The 15,174-nt window shown below is 39.8% G+C and overlaps 1 protein-coding gene across 1 annotated transcript in view; it reads left to right on the top strand.

Annotated features, from left to right (window-relative positions):
* The window catches only part of spns2 (SPNS lysolipid transporter 2, sphingosine-1-phosphate), a 69,493-nt gene extending 59,350 nt beyond the window's left edge, over positions 1-10,143 (top strand). The window contains exons 11-13 of the mRNA XM_077505354.1: positions 2,404-2,567; positions 6,344-6,390; positions 9,409-10,143. Coding sequence (XP_077361480.1) covers positions 2,404-2,567; positions 6,344-6,386 — 207 coding nt within the window. The 3' untranslated portion in view covers positions 6,387-6,390; positions 9,409-10,143. The remainder of the gene's footprint in view (positions 1-2,403; positions 2,568-6,343; positions 6,391-9,408) is intronic.
* Positions 10,144-15,174: the final 5,031 nt, after the last annotated feature.

The following is a 15,174-nucleotide window of genomic DNA, read 5'->3' as shown; positions in this document are numbered from 1 at the left end:
TTTACCGATTCGGCCCACTTAGTAATATATTTTCCTCCCTGCGGCCCCTGTGCTAACACGAGTTTGACACGACTGGTTTACGTTCTTCTATCCTAAAAGCAGTCTTACGTTGGTGAAAAACGAGAAAATGGTACATTTGCAATATCCATACTTCACGTGTGGCCTGAGATTGACTGCATGGGGACCAAAATCCTGGCCAAAGTCAGCTAACCCACAACACTAATGTGGACAAACGCCAGAGAAAACCGATGGATGATGGATGAAAAAAGTACAAAGTACATCTGGAAAATAAAAGTTGTTTTCTGCCTTATTGTGAGCGGTTACATTTGAACTTGCCGCTAACCACTTCTTTCCCAAGATAGAGTTTTAAAAAGTGCACAGTAAAATCTTTACTCTAACCTAACTGCATTTGGAATTGAAACATATCAGCACTCTTAACCCAAAGCGCCCAACGTTTTCCATTTGCCCGCAGCAGTGAAAAGTCCCGGAGTTTCACGCCACTGACCGACAAGAGCCGCAATGCTCCACGTGCGTCATTGCCCAGTGCCTCAGTTCCGAAACTGAGGTTTAGCATGCGAGTGCAACGGAGTCATCGTGACGCTCGCTGAGCGCAGGCAGATACGGGACGGAGCCACCCGTGCAGCCTGGCGCTCGTCCTGGGATTGAGTAACACGGGAGAAAGTTGCGACTCAGCTGCTTTTTTGGATTTTGATGTGCAGAGTATTGCTCTGTGTAGTTTTTTTTTCCCAGGTCCATACTGTGCCCCCTGCCTTAACTCATTCACTCGCCGCCATTTTCACAGAAGCAATCCCGTTCGCTTCCGGCTGTTTTACTGGATTTTGCAAGGCCCACAGAATATTGTGTTCAATTGCTATAAAAACATGGAACCTATCAAAAGAAAGATTAAAGTCTCTTCTTTCATCAGGAAAAGAAAATATCTTTCTGTTTCTGTTTTGCAGCAATTAGCATTAGAAGAGAGCCAAGTTTCATCAGTTTTCACAAATCTATTTAAAATTGGAAGTAATTTAGCTTTTTTTCTACATGGCTCTGGTTGGTCTCCTTTGCTCTGCTGCCACCTGCTGGTCGTTTGTGTAATAACTACCATTTCTGCAACCGTTCTTTGCAGTTGAGAGGCTGCATCAAAGCCTTCTGTATGCTTTAGCATAAAAACCCCCCCCCAAAAAACATATAAATACGTCTTTAGGACACTTAAAACATAAAAAAAAATGAGAACAGATTGGTCCATATTTTACCTTTCATTCCTTAAAAGAAACTTGAGCTGCTAAGTAGCAAACTGGCAGGCTTCCCGTTTTGTCTCCCTCTGTATATGTATTTGCATGTATTTTTAGTAGTGTTGTTCTGATACCGATACTGGTATCGGCGGAGGTGCCGATACTGCATTAAAACAGTGGTATCGGTATCGGTGAGTACTCACAAGTAACATGCCGATACCATTAATTCCAACGTTAATATAGGATTTTGGTTGCAGCATCTTGCGTCTTGCAGGTGCACGACATTCACTGATGTGTGACATGTTCACTGCATGCCGATCTAAGATATCCTATTGGCCCTTGAATGCTCTGAACCAATGGCAGGACAGCTTTTTCATGTTGAGTAAAAAAAAAAAAACCTGAGGTAACGGTACAGTATCGGCTGATACTGCAAAGCTGGGTATCGATATCGGTACGGTATCGGCCGATACTGCAAAGCTGGGTATCGATATCGGTACTGTATCGGCCGATACTGCAAAGCTGGGTATCGATATCGGTGGCCAAAAAACGGCATCGGAACAACACTAATTTTTAGCAAAGCTTCATTGGCTAAAGGCAATTATTTATCGTAGCAGGAAACACACGTGAGCAAAACCTGCACTGAACACGCAGGCAGCTGCTGAAGATGAACGCCCCACACACGCGCGTCCTGTCGGCAATTCACCAGCTCCCTCCATTTTGCTGATGTGAACGTAAAAAAAAAAATCAGTGTGTGCTTCAGCCAGGGTAGCTTTCGACCTCAGAGACCGTCACTCTCACACAAGAAGCTCTTGTCCTTACTTTGCATGCCTCGGAATAATTACCAGTCTATTTTAAGCAACTCCCCCCCCTCCATCACATTTGTCGCCGTGTTGAGATGTGAATGGAGGTACACTGAGGCCTGTTTCTCCTCTTGGTGTTATTCTTTGCGTAAAATGTATTCCCTTGACATTACGCTATATGGACAAACATAATCTATCACTCAGGGGTTCCCCGTTAAATTCTACTTTTTCATTTTACCCTGACATTTTGGACAATCCAACTCTGTGGGAACTTGTTGGAGAAGGCCATTTTCACCCAGGAATGCTTTTTGTTTTTTCCGAAGTATCTAAGATTCCAAATATGCTAAAGCCGATCCCTCCTCCTTTTGCAGATCTCCGACAGCCTTCGTCAGAGCTACGCGACGTCGGCGCTGTGGCGCTTCCTGAGTCTGGGCTACGCCCTCATGCTCTGTCCCTTCATCATCGTCCTGGGGGGGATGTTCTTCCTGGCCACCGCCCTCTTCTTTCTGGACGACCGGGAGAAGGCTCAGAATCAGTAAGTGGCTCTCGGCAATTTCCGAAATTTTGGATCTGACGTAAAGTGGGACTCAACCATTATGAAGAATGTCGATATGTTACATATATTTTAGGGGTGGGAACCTCCGGCTTCCTCACGATACGATGTGCGATACAAGGCTCGCGATAACGATTATCTTACAATATGATGATGCCACGATTATCGATATATTGCTCAGGTAATAAATCCTCGATAATCTACGATAAGACTAATTATAAAATAAGAATAACAAGAAGAATATGAATAAATCATTAATAAAAATAAAATAATAATCAAATAAATATGAATAAATAATAAAAAATATATATATATAATAATCCATAATAGTATAATAAAAATAATCTAAATATAATATATATACATATAATATATAAATATATATAAAAATATAAATAAAATAATAATAATAAAAACTAGGTCAAACGTGCTGGGATTGGTTTTTATTTTTTTACGCTAGGTGGCGCTATAGAGTCACGTTATGAAAACTCCATAATATCGAATTTTTCGCCGAGCCTGAAGAGTGTGCAAAGTTTGGTGAGTTTTCGTGACTGTTTGGGTATTCACCACCTGTTATTGAGCTCACTTTTTGCTAACACTCCAACAATGAACAGAGTGCACACGCACGGTAGCTGCCCATGGCCATAAAAGGCTAAAAAAAAAAAAACAAGGGTGTGATGTATGACCTCTGTGGGGGTTTTTTTTTCTGCTTATTTTGTCCAACTTTTTTTTATCACATTGACATACTCCCCTGCTGCCTGCGCTGTCAGAAATGACTTCCTTCCTGTTCAAGATGAGGGACATTTTTAGACAGGATGGCAGTCTGATGTCTCCAGTCGGTCAGCCTCTTTGTCTTATTCAGCCTTTGCTTTTTGTTCCCACGCTGAAACACCTCGTGAAGAGAAATGAGACATTTGCTATCGCTTAAGATGAAAAAAAGAAATTAGCAATTGTAAGAGCTTGAGAAGTGTAACGACCACTGGGAGATGTTTGGGAAGGGTTTGTTGAAAGAGAGTTATGTACAGTACTTTGAAATACTCCTGTCAGGCTACCATCCAAGCTGTTCATACGTCCCCTGTGCATTGTTAAATGTATAATTTTACAGAGGCCTCAGAGCGGCGTGGGTTCTATGGCTGCCATAATTTAAGCTGTGATGTGGTTTCTGCGGGCTTTGTTCCTGGAAAACGGCAACAAATGCACGACAATGACTCCAAAAAGGCGGTTTTATCAGTAATAAGTACTCGTCTGTAGTCCGTTTGAGATGAAATAGTTGAAAGTATTGCTTTATCCAACAGAAATATGGAAGGATACAACATTTTTTTTTTTTTATGTTTGGAAAGGATCACTGTATGTTTGTTTGTCTATTGTTTGTCGATACGTGCCCTGCGATTGGCTGGCTACCAACAAGCACGAGCCTATAGAAAATGGATGGACGTACGCATCGCCAACACACAAGTTAACTGTACACCGGCTCCATGTATTTATGCTCATCAAAAACGTACTGTTGCATACCTCACGCGGTCTAATACGCACTTGTCGTCGCTCCCTTTTCACAGATTTGTTTTGAAGCAAAACTTCAACAGCAGCAGTCATTACGTAACATCGTCTCCTCAGGGAGCAAGAACAGGCGGCAATGCGTTACGACTTTGTGCGACGGGGGTTGTTCCGCCGCTGATATTTATAGATTACATTCACGCTATAAAGCCTCCGATGTATAAATTCCAACCGACGTTACCGAGCACCGTTTCCCCTTCTTTGAGTACGGTGTCGGATGCTTAGCTATTTATAAGAGCAGCGCGAGTCGAACTAGTATACTCACTGGAGCGCGTCTATTTCCAGCTTTTTTTTTTTTTTCTAGGCTGCTAGCTTTTTTTTGGCTACAATGATTCCATTAATAGCTCGGGCATACACGCATTCGCCCAATCTACATTTAGGCTGCACTTTCTGATGTGTGAGCAGATCGGTCTCATCTGCCATGCCGGTGCTGACTTGGTTGGGCACATCCATTTCGGGGTACAAGGAAGTCTGCGGCAGTTTTAGGACTGAATGCAGTACAGTGACGTGTCCTGATCTGATCTCGGAATCTAATTTGATGCTACTGTAGCTTGTAATTAGAAGCGATGTGTCTTTGTGATTGGCGCAGCGACGCCACTTGATCTACAGTCATTTAGTGGTCTACTGTGGCGTTCTTTTTATATCATAGGATGAGGCGTCTGCATCTTAGACAGTTAAATTACAAGGAGTCCCCAGTTTTCAGTGGTGTTCTGTTCCTACACTAAGGGAATTTATTACAGGAAATACCGTATTTGGACCATCATATTTGTATATAACTACTGAATTCTGAATCAATTCGAATGGAGCTTGCTTTTGCTGAAAAACACATCATAGTCCAAAAAGTGCTAAATCCAATTTGACCATAAATTTAGTGCACTTTTCCAATACTGCGTCCGACACGCTGATTAATACAGCCACGTCAAATTTTAATTTTTCGTTTAAAATAACTGACTTAATCCTATAGGATACCTCAAGGATACACTGGCCAACGGCAGAACCCAAGGTGTTGTTTTGCTTTTGATAAAGTTGTGAATCCATCATCCATCATTTTGTGTCTGTCGTACTAGCTAGCTAGTGCCAAGCTAACCTAGGGTCGTTTCTCTGTCCGCTACGGTGACCAGACGTCACATTTCGGGCGTCAAATTTAAAATTTTTCATTTAAAATAACTGACTTAAACCTGGCAGAAGCCAGGGTGTTGTTTTGCTTTTGATAAAGTTGTGAATCCATCATTTTCTGCCTGTCGTAGCTAGCTAGCTAGCTAGTGCGAAGCTAACCTAAGTTGGTTTGTCTCTCCGGTACGGTGACCAGACGTCGCATTTCGGCCGTCAAATTTTCATTTTTCGTTTAAGATAACTGACTTAAACCTGGCAGAAGGCAGTGTGTTGTTTTGATTTTGATAAAGTTGTGAATCCATCATTTTTCATATTGGCGAGCTAGTGCTAAGCTAACCTAGGGTGGTTTGTTTGTCTGTCGGTTATGGTGACCAAACGTCTAATTTCGGCCGTCAAATTTCCATTTTTCGTTTAAAATAACAGACTTAATCCTATAGGATACCTCAACCAAACACTGGCCAACGGCAGAAGCCTTTTTTTTTTTTGTCTCTCCGGTACTGTGACCAAACGTCACATTTCGGCCGGGACAGTCCCGTTTTTTGAACCTTCGGTCCCGCATCCCGGCGGATTTTGACAGCCTTATTGTTCTGTCCCGATATTACGCAGGTCTTGTCCCAGCGTCCCATTTTTTTTGCCACGTGTATGTCAATCACACAGTAGTCATAGTGATTCATATGATAAACCCATTAAAAGGGAATTTAACTGTTAAATTGAGTCCTATTTACTTCCAAAATCACATTTGCCTTGTCATCCATATCCGCATCTTGTCGGTAGCACGCACGAGGCGTTGACCAAAATTAGAGTCATGGGAAATGTAGTCCCACTATTCACTGCAGTCACCACTCGCCGGTCAGATAACACAAACTTCTTGCGGTATATTTCTAATATTACAATGTGTGACCGGCACGATCGAGTTATACCAACCAATAGGTTGGCGGGGCAGACCTAAAAAGCTTGGCTAATGGTGAGTGTATTGAGTTGTTTAGCTCTGTAACTGCCAAAACAAGATAGCATTTAGCATTAGCGATTCCTTCCCAAACCCTTCAGCCACTGGCATCTAAAATTATTTTCTGTCTTCTTTCTCTCATCAGGTTGAGCCAGCTCTCTCGGCCCTCCACTTCGGTCAAGGTGTGATCAGGTATTTTTATTCTTTTGTTTACATACTGGTGTGGTATTTTTTGTTTATTTACACGCAGGCAGCATAAGGTTCAGTTCGCACTCAGCGACAGTGTGAGAGATTTCACGGCATTGTCTTGAGCTGGGGCATGAAGCAGCATATACTTCCTTTGACGTGAGGTTATCCACATTTATAATCCACACGACTGAATGCTTACAGTAGCATTGTGCTAAAAGTGTGACTGAAATTCTTGGTGTGGTTATTTGACCCGCTACCAAACATCTTATCAAGAGCCATGCTAGAGCAGCCTTCCCAAGTTCCTGACCTTTTTTTTTTTTTTATCAGATGTACACACATGTTGCCCAAGCTCTCTAATTATTAACCAAGAAAAAAAAACACACAATAAAGGTCCAGCGCGGCAGCCAAGTCTACACAGTAGAACAATGAGGAGCAAATGTAGTCGCCGGCGACTAAAAATGTCTTTGGACTCGGAATTTGAAAGGTTATCGTGTTCAACTAAAAGTTCTAAAAAATAATACCGCTTTTACAAACACTTTTGTAGCATGATTATTTGTTGTGAAACGTATGCACACAAAGTGTCGGCAAATAGTCGTGGATGCAGTTATCGGACTTTTAGTGTTAGTTTAGCTTAACCCTATCAGTTGCACACGCGTGATTAGAAATTAACTGGTCAAACTGTAGTCTCGCGAGTATATGTGAATTCTCAGAAAATCAACGAGAACACCCTTGGCAGAATACCGATCTTGTCTGAGTTGCACACAAGCAAACAACCTCATTGGTGGAAGTACACTATCACTGTAAAAATAATAATATTGACTTGAAAAAAAAACGAGTAAAGTTTTTTTTCACTCAGAAATTCAAAGTAACTTTTTACAAGGAGAGTTTTGATACATTTTATGACCTTCGGCTTGGGTGACAGCCACTCTACTCTACCACCTGAGCCATGCCACACCTTCTGTACACTAGAGCATATTGTCAGGTGGAATCCTCCAACTGCCAACATTTTGGACACACCAGCAACACAGTATAGTGGCAAACAGCAAGAGTGGCATGGCTCAGGTGATAGCATGGCTGGATTCCAAGGTGAAGGTCATGAGTTCGTTCCTCAACGTTTATATAGCTTTTTTTTCTTTCTTTCTTTTTAAAAAAAAATAAACTCGTAATATGTACTCAAACCTCTCCTTTTAAAATGTACTTAGAATTTCTGGGTGACAAAACTTTACTGAGGTTTTTTTAAGCAAATATTACTCCCCTTTTTTTTTTTTTGAGTGATCGACTCAGTGGAAGTGAAGGAGAGGAATTAAGACGAGGGAGACACTTAATGAGGATGAAGTGAAGCAGTAATCTCCTAAACTATTAAACTATGATTGACAATCTTAGTCTAATACTAGGATACACGAAGAGCTAATGAATATTCATGGCGGGCCAGCATGAGATCTGACAGTCCAACTTCACGCTCATTTTCTTCAGGAACCACGCAGCTCGCGAAGGGAATCACATATTGAAGCAAAACCCGGTAGTTCGGTAACTGAACTAACCTTCACACATTCATCGTGAGAGAGGAAGACACCGTGCGTCACGCGGTGGGCCCGTGATGGAATATTTGACCTCCTTTACCAGCCGCTTCCACTCGTGCCCAAGTGTGAAGACGGGAAGCGCTTTAATCACGATCTGCATCCTGTCAGTCCTTCAACCACTCAATCATTTTGATTGGACTTTATTCCCTCGCCGGCTCCCTTTAGCTCAGGAGGAGTAAACGATGTGAGGGGGCGGGCCAACCTTGCAAACAAAGATGCAATCTTTAGATCTATTTTTAGCATTGTAACCACTTAATGTATCCTAAATGTAAACACAAACTCCAGAATGGCAACCAGTTTCATTTCTTCAAATCCAATCTCCAGCCCAATTTGCTGATTCAAAACAATGAACCCAACCTTGGGTAAAATCTATTGCAACATCTACGGTCAATTTGTGCAATGACGGATCTGTGCCAAGCTCCCAGGCACTAATCCCATTGTAGCGGCAGTTGTAGTTTGCGTATGGGGGCATGCAGGCCACCAATGACAGAGCAGAATAGACAGCAAGGCCACGCCACCTGCTTCCTCATCCATTCTGATCACATCACACCAATGGCACCTTGAAAAAAAGCGAATGCTCTTATCTCCATTTTCTCCCGTGTGTTTACTTAGGTTGACCATACCTATAATTAAGGTCTTTCAAAGTATTTTTTTTAAATCATGTTTTTGACTGATTTTGCAAGGCCCGCAGAATATTGTGTTCTATTGCTATAAAAGCATGGAACCTTTCAAAAGAAAGATTAAAGTCTCTTCTTTCATCAGGAAAAAAAAAAAGTATGTTTCTATCTGTTACCGTTTTGAAGCAATTAGCATTAGAAGAGAGCTAAGTTTCATCAGTTTTCACAAATCTATTTAAAATTTTAAGTAATTTAGCTTTTTTTCTACATGGCCCTGGTTGATCTCCTTTGCTCTGCTGCCACCTACTGGCCGTTTGTGTAATAACTACCATTTCTGCAACCGTTCTTTGCAGTTGAGAGGCTGCATCAAAGCCTTCTGTATGCTCTAGCATTTAAAAAAAAAGGGGAAAAAAGTATAAATACGTCTTTGGGACACTAAAAAAAACGTATTTACACGTTATTGGGAGCAAATGAGTTAATTAATTGATGAAAATGCATACTGATTTAGTCTCAGTTACTGTTTATTAATGAGGGTTTTAGTCCAGATTCGTCTTAAGTTTTAGTCCGGTGAAAAAGGTGTGATGACAAAATTATTTTTGTTTTGTTTTTTTTGACGAAAGTAACACAGTGTGGTATTGTTGCTTGTGGGGGGTCATCAAAACATGTTGGTATGGACGCAGGGAAAATATTTAGGTCACAGGCTGGCACTAGCAGTATCGGGAAGGTCCTAACAGATGGCCGAAGAGCTTTTGGACCTCGACGTTAATTACATACCCACGTTGACGACACGCACCGACCACGCCATCCGTCTCTCGTCCTTTCAGGTGGCAACCCAGCGACGATGGGCGAAGCCGGGATGAATTTCACAACAGCCAGCATCCTCCCTGCCGCTCCCCGTCCGAACTGGTGCGCGAGGGAGCGTCTTGCCCCTCCTTGCGAGACGCCTCTGAAATCACAAGCTGGTGAGAAGGCCGCGAACTTTCACTCGGAGAGGACAGGAGGCGACCTCCGTGACCTCTCCCGACGCCGTACTACTGAATGCTGACCATGAACCTGCCCTGTCTGTCTGTCCGTCCGTCTGCTTGTCCGCCAATCTGCACCAAGTGCCATCGTGTCATTACATTCCTTTCGGACGTTTGCACTGACCTCCCTGCTGACGTCGCCGCCGACTACGTTTACGCGCGCGATTCGGCCTCCCTCAAACGGAAATAAAACGATCACCGTGACTGTCGCGTTCATGCGGACGACGGCGCCGAAAGACCGTAAACAGACCAAAGCTGCAAACGTAACCGTTCGCGTAATCCCGGGACGTGTTTTTACCTGCCACCGTCAAGGTCGCGCCGTGCGTGTAAAACATAAGTCTTCATCTGAGAGCCAAAAAATCGTCTTCTTCTGCGTATCCTTTTTTTTTCGCTTGGAGCACTTAAAGAGATAGTTTGTATTTTTTTTTTTTTTTTATATGAATCTCTATTTCACTCCCACCTCCAGTGTGTTCATCACTGACTTACCCCTGACAGCGTTCTGTGACACGAGTTCTGGTCCGGTGTCGGACAATATCGTGATATTAAAATTGACACAATATCGTCGTCGTCATGTTGACGATATTTAAATGCAACACATCTGTTAAAAATGTCCGGTTGATTTCCATTTGTGCAGTTCTAGCACCCTCTGGTGGCTAATTTGTTAGTTACAATTTAATTTTCACTAGGGATGTTTTGGCCCTTCTATGTTTAAAATCTACGCTATTTGTCAGATGAAGGTGACCATAATATGCCTGGAGGAACTCAATGTGTGCATGCATTAACAACAGAACATAATAATAATAATAATAAAAGAATAATAATGTAACATTGATGATGGCCATATTTAAAAAAGATCACAAAATTGTAAAAAAAAAAAAAAAAAGCTCATACAAAAAAAAGCACAGTATTGTGCTTTTGTACATAACAGAAATGCATAAAAACCACCTACAATCTCTAATAACAATATTGAGGCACTTACTTGCTAATGCAAGCACACATTGATCGCTTCATAAGCAAATTTGGTTCCCCTTCATCTGACAATTAGCATAAGATTTGGAATATAGAAGGCCAAAACATGCTTAATAAAAATTTACTTGCAGGAATAAACTAGCCACTAGGGGGTGCTAGAACTGCACAAATGGAAATCAACCTGACATTTTAACAGATGCGTTCCTTTTAAATATTGTGAACATGACGACGACGATATTGTGGCAGTTTTAATATCACGATATTGCCCTTATCGTTACATCCCGACACAAAACTCCCTCCTGAAAAAGACGTGAGGCTCCGTTAACGCCGGAGCTGTTTTTCTGTCCGTCCGTATCACTACGCAGCGCCCCGCATACAGCTGATAAGACGCGCACTCATCTCAAAGTTGGTCGTCTTTTCGAAGGCGGAAGGCGCGCGGATCAGCTGACTTCAGGGCGAGTTTGGTGATGCAAATGTAACACTCTTTTGAACACAAATTGTTTTGAGAAGAAAAACGCTTTATTTCGGTGGCCCCAGCCAACCCGCCGGACTATTTTCTTCTCGTCCGGACACCGGACCAAGAACTCGTGTCACAGAACGCTGTCAGTGTTGAGGTGAGGATGAAATAGAAAATCATGTAAAAAAAAATCCAAGCTATCCCTTGAAATGAGTGCGTGCCAGAGAAAGTTCTGCTATTTTCACAATCTTTATTTTGACGTTTGTTTCTGTGCTAAAAGTTGTATGTTACTGCCTGTGATTGTTTCAGAGGGATCAAAAATGATACAATCTGGGTGGTTTCAAGAGAAAACAAAACACTGGATTATATATTTTATAATTTATAGTATGTATATATGATTTCACCCCAAAAAAGGAAATGACATATTATTATTGTGACTGGGGGATGTATAAAGGGTTGTGTTGATGTATATGGGAAGCAATACTTTTTTTTTCTTCTTTTTTTTTTGTGGAAGCTTTTTATCCACACTGCCTTATCAGTGAGCTGGCTTTCTCACTCTCTGATGCTTGGTTTAGAATTTCTGGACAAAATACCTTCACAGAGGCTCTTTTCATTAAAGACAAGAGTTCAATCCAGCCCACACTGGATAGAATAACATGATCTTTATTTTAGACATCTCCTTTGCCTTGACCAGAAAAGAACCTTTTGACACGAGCTGCAGTCTCGGCCATTCGTTTACCGCTGAAGGAAATCTAAATCCCAGACAGGAAAAGGAAACGTTGCAACAGATAAAGCGAGGATCGCCACCCCCATCGACCCCAACCGCCGCTTGCTCCATGTGAGGATTAAAGATATTGAGAAATGAGGAACATTTGGACAGTAACTGGTGGATTCAATTTTACGCAAACCGTAAATCCGCTAATACGAGTTCAATCATTTTGAAACGGATGCATGCAAAGCGGAGGGGGGAAAAAAAAGCACTTTTCAGGCTGGCAAGAAAACTGAACTTGAACTTGGTGGGAGAAATGAAAGCGACGTCGTTGCGGGGGTCCTCGCGCGTGTGTGGGCTGCGTCCTTGGTGGCGGATGATTTAGCTTTCGCTTCTCTGTGGAGCTCACTGAATGTGATTGTGTCCAACCTGATGCAATTTATACACGTGCATCCTCTTAATGAACTCAGCTTCTTACCTTTCTGGACATTTTTTTTTATTTTTTTTAATACCAAATGTTTTAATGAACTATATCAGATTATATATATATATTAGGGGTGTCAAAATTAGTGCGTTAATTTTGAGTTAATTTAAAGTTCCTTTCACACCACTATTTATTTTTTAATTTTTTCATTTTTTTTTTTTTATGCGCGATTAATGACCTGCCCTTAATTGTAAAGCCTGTACCGGGGGAGTTCCAGTGCGACGCGGCAGGCACGTCCACGTTAAAATTTAGCAGTAATATTGTATTTTTACAGTTTTAATAATGCGCAGAATATGAATAGAAAAAATGCATTGAGCTGTCGCCGTCTTACAAATGCAACTATGCCATCTAGTGGCAGAAAAATGACCTCAACACAAATCAAGATCACACTCGTTTTTTGTTTTTTTTGTTTTTTACAGTACAGTGCATCTTTTGAATTTTAACTCAATTTTATGAATTAGAAAAATACTGTATCAATGACAAAAAAAGATGCAGCCATATTTCTATTAGTTTAACATTCTTTTCCACTTTATGTTAAAAGTATGAAAACTTGTGAAAAATATTTTATCGTGCATTTTATTGTTCATTTAGAACAGATATATAATGTGCGATTAATCATCAGTTAACTACTGAAGTCATGCGATTAATTACGATTAAAAATTTTAATCGCCTGGCACCCCTAATATATATATATATATATATATATATATATATATATATATATATATATATATATATATATATATATATATATATATATATATATATATGCAGCAATCGTAATATATTGTAAAGTGATGGCTTGAATGCAATGTATTTATTTGTTTACCATAATGATGAATAATCTGTAAAGGGAATTGTTTGCTTCATGTCATTTAGGTTTAGTACGAAAGCATGGAACTGCCAATGTCCAGTTAATATTTTAAAATGGCATATACGTTTGAATGTATTTGTAAATATGTTTAAACGTACTTGCAAATAAGTTTAAACGTACCCGTTTCAATTAACTTATGTACATTCAAAACATAGCTTTTTTTTTTCCCCTTAATGAAACTGTTGTATTGATTTTCAAAAATGTCATACCAATATATTCAAAACTTACCCTGTTCTATTATAGGAGGGGGGGAAAAAAAGATACATTTTTAACATTTAGCCTAAAAGTACATTTGAATGTATTTGCAAATACTATTAAATGTATATGCAACTGTTTCAACTCTAAACATTTCTACAATATGTACCTTTAAACATATTTTGTGTTTGAACATACTTGCAAATACGTTCTAAAGTATATATTCGAACGTGTTTGCCAGTCAAAAATGTTTTGTTTAGTCCACATTGACAGTTCCACGCTTACGTATACGTCTTGCAACTCCTGCTTGTTCTTCCTTTTTTTTTTTTTTTTTTTTTTTAAAACCTCAAAACATAATTTTGTTTCACTAAAGCTGTTAGCTTGTCTAACACATTTTACACACAGAAGGAACAGCAAATTGATGCTTCATTTTTTTTTTTTTTTTTTTTTTAAAGAACTGGTTGAACCATTTTGCACATTAATGTTTCAGGGATTTATTTCAACAGTAGCGTCGTATCCACCATGTCCCCGTCTCGTCTCTAGCCCAGAGGTCCTTTCATGCTCACATCAAGGCTTCTGTCAACAAGTGGGTCGGGAATCGATTTGCCAAATTTAGTTTAGTTAGGACGGAAGTGTATTGCATTCACTTGAAAAAAAAAAATAAAATAAAAAATCCTGTTTTTCTGACAATTTTTTAGGGGAGCTTTGCTTGTTTGTTTTTCTGTTTTTCTGAATATTTTTGTATGTTTTACTGAATATGTTTTTCTCTGTTTTACTGAATATTTTTTTCTGTCATAAATTTTTTTTTTTTAAATCCGAAAAACAGGGAAAAAAAATATTCAGAAAAAAAAATACTCAGAAAAACAGGGGGGGGGGAAATATTATTCAGAAAAACAGAATTTCTTTTCTCCAAAAAACAGAAAAAAAAAAATTCCAAAAAACAGAGCACCAACTTGTGTGTGTTTTTTTTTTTTTGGACCTCTGAACTCCAAGTGACCTGTTGCAGACCACTGACCTGTATATATGACTGGATAACCAATAGCCCATACATAATTTACAATTTTTTTCCATTTTTTTTTTGTTTTTTTTATAATTTTTACCCCCCACGTTTTTTCGAAGGATTTTTTTTCTGTTTTTTGGGGGAATATACTTTTTTTATGGCAGAAAAAAAATTATTCAGTAAAATAGAAAAAGAAATATTCAGAAAAACATAACAAAAATTTAAAAAAAAAAAAACAAAAACAAAAAAGAAACAAGCTCCCCCAAAAAATTAGCTAGAAAAACAGTTTGTTTGTTTTTCCAAGTGAATGCAATACGCTTCCGTAAGTCAGCACCAATCCTCAAAGTATCTGTTGTATCTAGTAAATCTATGTTAATCATCATTGAGGTGATTGCGCTCGTTCTTGTCGTACAAGAATCCTGTATATAAAGAAACCTGTTCTATTTTCTGCCGTTCGAGCAGAAATCAAAGAGGTTATTTTTATTTTTGAAGGCAGGTTGACCCGAGAGAAGTGTGAACTGATATTATTCTACAACTGAACTGTGATGCTCCCGTCAGGGGTTTGACAAAAATATGTACACATCTGTAATTCAAATAAACCCACAATATTTAATCACCTTGCAATTTGTCGGTGTATTTATTTGTACAACATGCGGAGGAACAAACTTTTTGACATAAACAAAAAGGGATAGAAATTGTAGTTGTGCTAGACACAGCACGACTACAGGGAAAGAACTTTCAATAGGTCTCTAAAGCGTTTCAAAGTAAGACCAATGACGCACAGCTTCCTTTCTTTCAAGTAAAAATAGGCCATTTAGAATGTCATTGACCTTTCCTTGACACACCCGTAGACTCACTGGACACTTGGTTCAAATAAACG

The sequence above is a fragment of the Festucalex cinctus genome, chromosome 18, assembly GCF_051991245.1.
Source record: "Festucalex cinctus isolate MCC-2025b chromosome 18, RoL_Fcin_1.0, whole genome shotgun sequence".
Taxonomy (NCBI): Eukaryota; Metazoa; Chordata; class Actinopteri; order Syngnathiformes; family Syngnathidae; genus Festucalex; species Festucalex cinctus.
The sequence above is the reverse complement of the archived record's forward strand: the minus strand, read 5'-3'. Positions and strand labels throughout refer to the sequence as shown.